Genomic DNA, 8972 nt, shown 5'->3' with positions numbered 1-8972 from the left:
CCACTTTATGTTACTCACTTTAGACTTATTATTACCAGATGCAACAGAGTGTCCTGGTATTGTTTTCACTTTGAGAGTTTCATGGTCTCCTGTCTGCAGACGCACTCATGAAACTACAGGTGTGTAGTTGAGATCAAAATGAAGGCCAACATTGAAGATGGGTTTGGTCCGAGTAAGGGCGCTGGAAGTAGAGGGGTTGGAAGCAAGTACACATTCTTTTCCAGTGGGATCAGATTGTAGAATGTGCTGTATGCTTAGTGGGAGTTGCATCAGTGTAAAATAATATGACATGCAGTAAGTCAGACAGATTTGTTTCAACTTTAGTTCCAGTCTAAATCCTTTGAGTCATGGTACTCTTTAAAAATATGCAGTGGAGCTCATCGAATGCAAAAAACTGAGTGACAAATTTCACCAAATAAAAATATGTGAATCTGTAGCTTTAATGCTTTGTGTGCCATATGGAACAGAAAGTGCTGGTGTGCTCCCACCAGCCTGTAATCAAATGTTTTCCTATCATCACAGCAAAAATAGATCTTATTACAGTCACATAAACGCAGCCATATTTCCTACAGTCAATGTTAATTAACTCTAACTCTCATGCCTTCCTTCTTTGCCAAGTTCATTAAAAGAGCTACATTGTTTGGCTGAACCACAAATAGCATTGTCATCAGTCATAACATTGTGCCAGCCCTGGCAACACATAGATCTAATACAATCTAATCTAAAGTGTGACATGAGCATTGTGTTTGAATGAACTCCACAATCACTGTTGATTGCCATCATCTATTTTATGCTAATATTTTCCTGTCCTTGGCTCTAAGAACACTTGGCATGCTGCACATTCAGCATATTTACAGCTGTTGGTGTTGGCTGTGTCACTACTATTGGCTTCACTGTAATTTGGTAATTTGTTAGCAGTTGTAATTATATTTGTACAACTGGCAACACAAATAACATTTATATTTAGCACTCATTCATATCTAGCCATGCTAGCGGCATGGCATTTAGGATGGTAATATAGGTCTGTCAGTAGGTGCAGACTTTGGATCAAACTGAACTATTAGATGGATTTCCATGACCCCACGTGACTTTGTGATCCTTTGCCTTTCCTCTAGCGCCACCCTGTGGTTCACTAGAGTCCCAAAATCCAGATGTTTCCTTCTCGCTCAGGGGTGATATTAAAAAAACTTAACTGTGATGTGTTTTTAACACCAAGCTAGGAGTACAATGTGGTGATTTGGTTATGCCATTGATCCCTATGAAAACACAAAGGTGTATCTTTAAGAAGAACTAGCAATATTTGACTAAATGTTACGTGCCACTATAGCCTGAATGGGTATGAGTTTTAGGAATAAGTACATTTCATATCAGATTTAAACTATGTTTTTGCCTTTTATAAAATATAGGGTGAAAACTTTAAATTGATGCCCATAAAGATATTTGAGCACATAAAGTTTATCATTGTAATCAGTGCATGAGTTATTGTACAGGGGATAGACAAGGGAACATACACTTGATGATAAAACAAAGGTGTGCTTATGACAACTGGTTCTTTATGCCAATTGTATGTATTTGACGTAATATGATTTTCTAAACTTTTTCCTTTCACAGATTCATGAAGGTATATTTTTTGACTAATGTTCTTGCAGTTGAAGTGAACACTTTGGAGCACTTTTAGTTGTTCCATGTTGATTTGATTTATTCGCATATTAAAGTGCCAAGTGACAGATTGGAAAGGAAATGTTTTTGGCCCATATCACAGAACAAGCCATCTGATTTAAAGGTAATAAAGTGTTGTCTTTGTGCTGCTGTAGTTTACCTTACCACCCTGGTCATAATGTCTCTTCCTCCGTCGTAGCCCCCCACCAGTGAACACATACGCACAGGACGATTAAATATAATCCATCTTCTTTACTCTCTCTTTCTGTATTTACACAATCATTTTACAGCAGTATTACTCCATCATATATGGCATATTTTAACCATCTTGTACCTATCAAAAATATACAAAAATAAAATTGCATCTGTTTCTTCCTATATCACAACTGTCATCTGTCCATTTCTTTTGCTGTGTGTTAGGAAGAGGTAGGTGATTTCCTGTTCCGCTTCGCTCGACGTGTGGGTGGAAATCGGATGAACTCAAAGTGTTTGCTTTGGTCCGTGTTGGGGAAGGGAGGTGGGCCCGTGTGTAGCCTCTTGATGAAATGGACCTCTCTCTGGTTCTCCCTCGTTCTCGAAGCTTTGATGGGCCTCCCTTTCCTGGTGAAAGCCACATACCAGCCCTCATACTTGGCATTCTGGAAGGCCGTGTAATTGTTCTCCAGCACTATCTCTGTAAAGATACAATCCCTGCTCCGGCCGTTGGGCTGCGTGAGGAGGCAGAAAAGGTTTCTTATGTTAAATCTGGACAGACTGCATGGCATACAGATAGAAGCATGCATTCTTATTTATTCATATACACATCAAACAAAAAATGTTGCATAAAGCAGCTATATTACCAATATATAAGTCATATGATCTTAGAAAAGCCAAGTGACATGTTTTAGTAAGACTATGTAACATTTGAAAGAGGGAAATGAGAAGTTGAAAAGATAAGCAATAAAACACACCCTTGCTCACACTCAGTGGTCTTTGTGCTACAGTCTTACTTGGTCTGGTATGACCAGTAGCCTATGGTGGCTAATGTTAGGTAACATTAGCAAACTTTAGAAAAATGTTGCAGTGTAATGGACATTACGGAGTCAGTTAGTATGAACCACAATTGAAACTTGTCACTGTAAACTTTTGTAAACAAAAGTTATCGTCTACCCCTGTATATCTGGACTTTTTTACTGCAACATGAGCTATAAAAATGTGTTAAAAATGTTTACTTATGTTAAGGGGTAATTTCAGTATTTTTAAACTGCCCTATTTTCACATATTTTGGGGTTGAAATGACTAATAGGTATAAAAAGTTTTGGAATATGGCTTCAGCTGGCGGCAGCAAACCAGCTGTAGTGGCTGCAATATATTTCTTTGGGGCAATTGCGCGCAGAGTTTGAGAGAGGAGTTCTATTGTAGATACTGTTGTGAACTTAAATAGGCTTACTGGTACTTATTGCATAGAAGGGCAGCTGTTGTCCTTCAGTGTGAATCTTTCTCTGGGTGAACTTCTTTATGTATAAACAGACATTGCAGCACAGAGTTTTAACACTTCAACACTTAAGATGTGAAATTGATTCATGACGTGTCATGTCAGCCAGATATGTTAAATTCATCTTTTCCATTTCCATGAAGGAAATGGAGAGTTGACTTATGAACAAACATACAGGCAGTGCATGATGTCTGGGTACATTCCTCTCATCACTGTCAGCCCGGGCAAATAAGACTGAGCAACTACCACTCAGTCCTCTGAGGATTCCTTTTTCCAGCACATCATGTCCTGGGGTGACTGACAAGTCTACAAGTCTATCTAGGCCACAATGACAATGGACTGAAGCTTTAGGAGCTACAGTGTGTATTTTAGTGGATGTGAGATGTGATCAGGTGAGGCCAGGCACATATTGTAAATCCTCTGAAGAAAACCAAGCTCAAATGGATTTAGATTTTACACAAGTGGTTTTCCACATGTTTTTTCCAGTGACATGTTGACCACTCATAGAGCTGATACAGTTATAAATTGGAATCTACTTTACATGTTACATTAATTTGGATTGTTTAGGACTGAAAGATATGTACACCCTCAGACTACATTTTATCTGTGTGTTTGGCAAATAATGCAAATTTAAATGCCATCTTGTGAAATTCACTTTGCCTTAATGGATAAAGATTACTTGATACAAATATTGCTTGCAACAATATAATTTGGCTGCTTAACATTACCAAAAATATAACTTTAATAAGTTTTTCAATTCATTTAGTCACAGCAGTGACTAATTCAAAACATTCCCATATGAACTAAAATGCATATACGGTTTCAGTATCTGCGGAAACTCTACTTGCCCTCAAATAAAAGAAATCCAGAAATGTATATTGTACCTTTCCAACAAGTTTCCCCTTCCAGTTCATGCAGAGGTAGCGCCCACTCTCCGCACCTCTTATCCTCACTCGACTGCCAAAGGTATCTGTCTCAACAAAAAGACGAGCTGCCAGAAAAAAAGGGGAAAAAGAACGTGAAGACAGGCATGAAGTTCCCTTGATGAATAGCAAATATAATTCAGACTAGGCTGATTTGAAGAACTACAATTTCCACTTTATTGCACAATGGCAGACATAAACAGCATTTAAGATCTGCTACCTGTTCATTAAGGGTGTGGTTTGCATTAATATATCTAAAATATAGACAAAGCATTCTATAAAGATGTTAGATTTTGGCAGTTGAGTCATTGTGCTGGTTGTAATTTTGTATGTGTTTTGTCATTTCTTCTGTGGATGATTTCTCTGTTGAGCTGAAACTACATACTTTCAGGATAAACAGTTGAGTCAATAAGAGCCTTGAGGCACTCACTAGCCCAGGTAAGCCTCCTGAAATGATTCTTCTAACACCAAATGATTAAAAGAATGTTATCACTGAACATTAAAGAGCTGTACTGGAAAATGAATCAACATTCTCAATGGCATTTGTCCTGCGGTCAATGATGGGGCGTTGAGCATTACAACAGCCTTGTGTATTGGGGATATGGAGACAAAGGACTTGTCCTAATCAACCGCTAATTTGCCAGACGATGGCTTGATGGATACTGCTGGGAGGCTGAATTACCATATAGGCCGAAAAACAGATACCAGCAGGCTGTAGGTGAAACTGCTGGTTGTGTCTGGGGCATCGGTCCCCAGCAGGGATACTGTCAGAGACCAAAAACCTGCATTGTTCCATTGAAGATTTGCACTTAATTCCTCTGAAGAATCCCTTCACATAGTTTTACCATTTAGAACAGGTCAGTCTTTGTTAACCAAATCACAATTAATATATACAGCCAAAAAATTACAACAGGTTTGATGGCAGATTTTACATACAGACAGTTTGAGGATGATTTACTGTGAGATCGGTATATATCCAATATCCATTTCTTTTTTTAAACTAAGATGGTCTGATGTCTGGTAAATATCAATATCCCCACATTGCATCTGTACCATGGCATTCATGCAAGTCACAGAGCTAAGCATCTAATTTTCTGAAAAAGAATTACACCTATCTGCATATTTGGACTCATTTGAACTCAGAAGGTCTGTAAACACATGGTTGTTTCAAAGACATATTCCAGAGAACTCAAAGACTTTTCTCACTATCACACTGAAAAAAGATTTAATCAGCTGAGTGATTAAAAGAATTTTGTCAAGGTTCCCAAGTTGTGACTGCTTTTCCAAATTCACACAAAGGTTGGTATATATTGATGTCATGTGTTGCATTTTCATAAAAATAATATGCAAATGTCCTACAAGGTTGATGGCAGGCCTCAGCTCTTACCGTACATATTCCCGTCCTCAGCTGTGGCGGTGATCCTTTTGCCCTGGATCTGGACGTGTTTCCCGCTGGTGCGGCTGTAGAGCTGGTACACCCTGACCTGTCTGCGGCTGAGCTGGTCCGTCACTGCGCCCTGTGTCCTCACATACTGGTTAAAATTAGGAGACGGGTGATTCTCCCCCTTTTTTATGCAAAGGGAAAAATGAAATACATAATTTTTTTCTTTCTAATTGTATAGCCAATTTGTATAATCACTAAAAACAGGTTGTAGGCTACAAAAGGAGTTTGCCCTATGACTACTATAAGTTCTAGTTAATCATATAGTTAATAATATCAGTGAGGCTACAAGTTAGTCATATTCAAATGCAATATGTTATTCAAAAGTGAGTTGTTACTTTTTGAAAATAGCTAAACAATGTCGACCAAGTTTTTAGTGCGCTTACCTGGGCATGACACCACAGCACGAAAAAATGAAATGATCTGTTGAGGTAACAATTAGAGTTGTTATTATAAAGAATCTATTTTGTGGCAAATCAGTCTTACAACCTGGTCTACAACTCAATCAGTCGTCTTACATGTAAAAGCAGCGCTGGTTTATTCCATACATTCTTCGTTTTATTTTACCCGATCAAGAAACAGAATCTTGAGGCAGATAAATCCCAAACGGATGCGGTAAATAAATCCAACGGAGCTCCCACAGTGTTGCATATGCACTCCTGACCTGTCCATCCACACCAGCAAAGTCTCTGATACAACCACCTCGGAGTTATTCCCCTTCACATTTATCAAAAACCTGATCCAGCTGACTGGGCCGCAAAGAGCGCTTCAAAAGATCCGTACAGCGCACCAAAAGCCGATACATCCATTATAAAAAGCTCGTTAGATTTTAATTTTCGTCAGTGGGGTAAAATGTGAGGGATCCCTGGCTCGGTGCAGCTCTGCTTGGGTTACTTCCAGGTTTTGAAAAGCCCTCTGTCTCACCGGGATCAGGCTGCTCACTGGTTAAATGTTGAAAGGCCAAGTCCCTCCCTGAAATCTTATTGTGGGTGGGCACAGAAACAGGACCCCTAATGATGATTTAATAGGGAGGCACATGTGCAGAAGAAAAGAAATAATTCACATTCTTTAAGATTAGCAAAAGAAAAAACAAACAAGTTGAATTTCACATCCAAACCCTAAAGGTAAATTGAAAAAGAAAAAAACTTGGTTTGAGATTTTTAACACAAATTTCATTCAAGACTATCCCTGTCTGCCTTTAATGTAGATCATTACTGTAGCATTGTATTTAAAAGTGATCAGCCTAAGGGATCCTTATGGGTGTGGCAATTAGGTGTTAAAGAGACCATTGCCCCCATCACACTTCCATTTTACCCTATAGTGTCCATCAGCGTGTGGCTATTCGGAACAGGCAATTTCTTGGCTTAAGGTCTTGCTGCTTGCAGCATTCTCGAGAACCACTGATCTGATTGACTTCACATTCTACACTGCACTCCCTTGGGTCATCACAAAAATACCCACCAAGTGTGAAGTCGATCAGATGAATGTTTCTTGACAATTGCTCAAAATGTGTGGAAGGAGTAGCAGAAAAACAGATTTGGATGATCTAGGTGCAAATATGGATGGCTTATATGGATTGACTGGATCTAGACCCACAGAATCAAGGACTTATGGTTCAAAAGTTATAGGCCAAAATGCAAAGTTTCTTGTTATAATTCCAAATTGCACCAAATTCAACACTGAACTCCCTTAGCTCTTAACTGCCAAGTGTGAAGTCAACTGGATGAATGGTTGTTGAGACAAAGGACAAAACACACATATAGACAGACGGAGCTTCTTTTTGCAATGCCTATTCAACATGGCGTGTTCGGAACAGGCTGAATGCTAAGTCTCCAGTACTGCTGTTTGCAGCCTTCTCGAGAATTCTCATCCAAACAACTTCACACACAACACTGCTCTTCCTTGGGTCCTGAGCAACACCTGCCATGACATAGTTGTGTCATTTGAGTGCGAAAGCTCACGCGAAAATTTTATGGCCTCAGTGAAGGCAGAGCCCCAATCAGTGTCTTTGGATAAGCCCCAGCTTTTACACAGTTCAACAGTGTGATTTGAGGTGATGTTCTTCACTAGAGCAAGCAGGCCCACTGCATCCAAAGTACGTGGAGTATCATACCAAGATGGGAGATCTCCAAATGCAGTGCAATTGCAACTTTTCCAGGTATGGCTATAAAACCAAAGCAAAAAAAAATCAAACCAAACACCATTTTACCAAGTTGGCTAATTACTGTTGTTAACTGATATCACAACTTTGCCTGTGTCCAGTTATATATTAGATTTCATTGACTACATAACACACTTTTGCATACATCATCTCTTTCTCATTGTGTCATTGTGACTGAGAGTCCATTACCAGTGTCTTTTGCTTTTCGTGTATAAAATAAAATATAGATATGAAAAACCTGCATTAGGCTAACGTTACATGTGTCAAGCTTTGTTTCAAAAGTGTAGTCTTTTTTGTCAGATTCATTCCCAGATCAAGCAGAGTCAAGGCTACTGAATGGTGACGTCCAGAACACAATAGGGATATTCAAAAATAGTGTCCAACTTAATGGCAAACGTGAGATAATCAATTGGCTGCTGTCACTGGAATTAATAGTAAATTATATTTAATGTCTGCAAGTACCTCCCCCAGGAAATTTTGATCTTTAAACACTTCATTTTCTGCATTCTGGTGAAAGTTTCTGCACCAACTTAATGTTTTTATTTATTTCTTCTATATTTTAGTTTTCTTAACGTGCAAATAAATCTCTCATCAGGCATTTTCATTTGTTATTTAAATGTAAGCTATATTTCAGAATGTTTTTTAACAAATTATCCTTTAAAAAAGTGGTGGGGACAAAATCAGCTATTTCAAAAAGTGGTGGGGACATGCCCCCAGTGTAAATGATACCTCAGCCTGTTTCCACAGAATAATTTCACTTCAGAATGATAGCAGACCACCTTACAGTGTCACTATCAGGGCAGTCGGATGTAGAAATCCAAAATTAAAGCCCCATAAAATGTCACATGTGAGCTATGTTCCCATTAAATCAAATAAGAATGGAATAGAAAATTCCGGTTTCTGCAGACTGACAGCAGACCACCTGTGTGTCACTGTGACAATATCAGTTAAAAATCAAAATTAAGCCGACTCAAATGTCAAATAAGAGCTATGTTCCCACTAAATTCAGATTAGTGTTGAAACAACTTTTTTCTTCAGACCGATTCGACTTGATAGCAGACAGCAGACCACCTCAGTGTGTCACTTGGACAATGTCAGTATAGCCCGATGTTGAATATAAAAATTAAAGCCCCATAAAATGTCACATATTGAGCTTTGTTACCACTAAATTCAGATTAAAATAGAAAAAGGAAACAGTTGAGTTATTTTAGAACCATCACAAATTGAATCAGAATTTAATAGTTTTGAAATTGAAATGTGCAACTCCAGGTAATCATTGCTTATTTCAGCAGAGAGAGAGAACAGAGGTAATGA

The 8972-nt window shown here is 38.6% G+C and overlaps 1 protein-coding gene across 2 annotated transcripts; it reads right to left on the bottom strand.

Moving 5' to 3' along the window:
• Positions 1–1891: 1891 nt before the first annotated feature.
• On the bottom strand, positions 1892–6522 carry fgf17 (fibroblast growth factor 17). 2 transcript variants are annotated; one of them, XM_038703409.1, is made up of 5 exons: positions 6016–6522; positions 5884–5920; positions 5444–5588; positions 4018–4124; positions 1892–2366 (listed from the first exon to the last, which is right to left on the bottom strand). In XM_038703409.1, the coding sequence occupies exons 1-5, from the start codon at positions 6045–6047 to the stop codon at positions 2076–2078; spliced, it is 612 nt and encodes a 203-aa protein (XP_038559337.1). In that variant the 5' UTR covers positions 6048–6522; the 3' UTR covers positions 1892–2075. The 2 variants fall into 2 exon arrangements, with proteins under 2 accessions (XP_038559337.1, XP_038559336.1); XM_038703408.1 differs by having other exon boundaries at positions 5444–5621; positions 6016–6518.
• Positions 6523–8972: the final 2450 nt, after the last annotated feature.

The sequence above is a fragment of the Micropterus salmoides genome, unplaced genomic scaffold (genome assembly GCF_014851395.1).
Source record: "Micropterus salmoides isolate LMB-PRFRI ecotype aquatic unplaced genomic scaffold, ASM1485139v1 Ms_hic_scaffold_7, whole genome shotgun sequence".
Classification (NCBI taxonomy): Eukaryota; Metazoa; Chordata; class Actinopteri; order Centrarchiformes; family Centrarchidae; genus Micropterus; species Micropterus salmoides.
The sequence above is the reverse complement of the archived record's forward strand: the minus strand, read 5'-3'. Positions and strand labels throughout refer to the sequence as shown.

Bases quoted from the DNA above. Each gene is read 5' to 3' on its own strand.
- fgf17 (XM_038703408.1), bottom strand. From the start codon at position 6,047: ATGTATGGAATAAACCAGCGCTGCTTTTACAT. The intron at 5,921-6,015 runs GTAAGACGACTG...TTACCTCAACAG, and splicing joins AACCAGCGCTGCTTTTACAT to ATCATTTCATTTTTTCGTGC. The intron at 4,125-5,443 runs GTAAGAGCTGAG...TTTTTCTGGCAG, and splicing joins TGAGGACGGGAATATGTACG to CTCGTCTTTTTGTTGAGACA.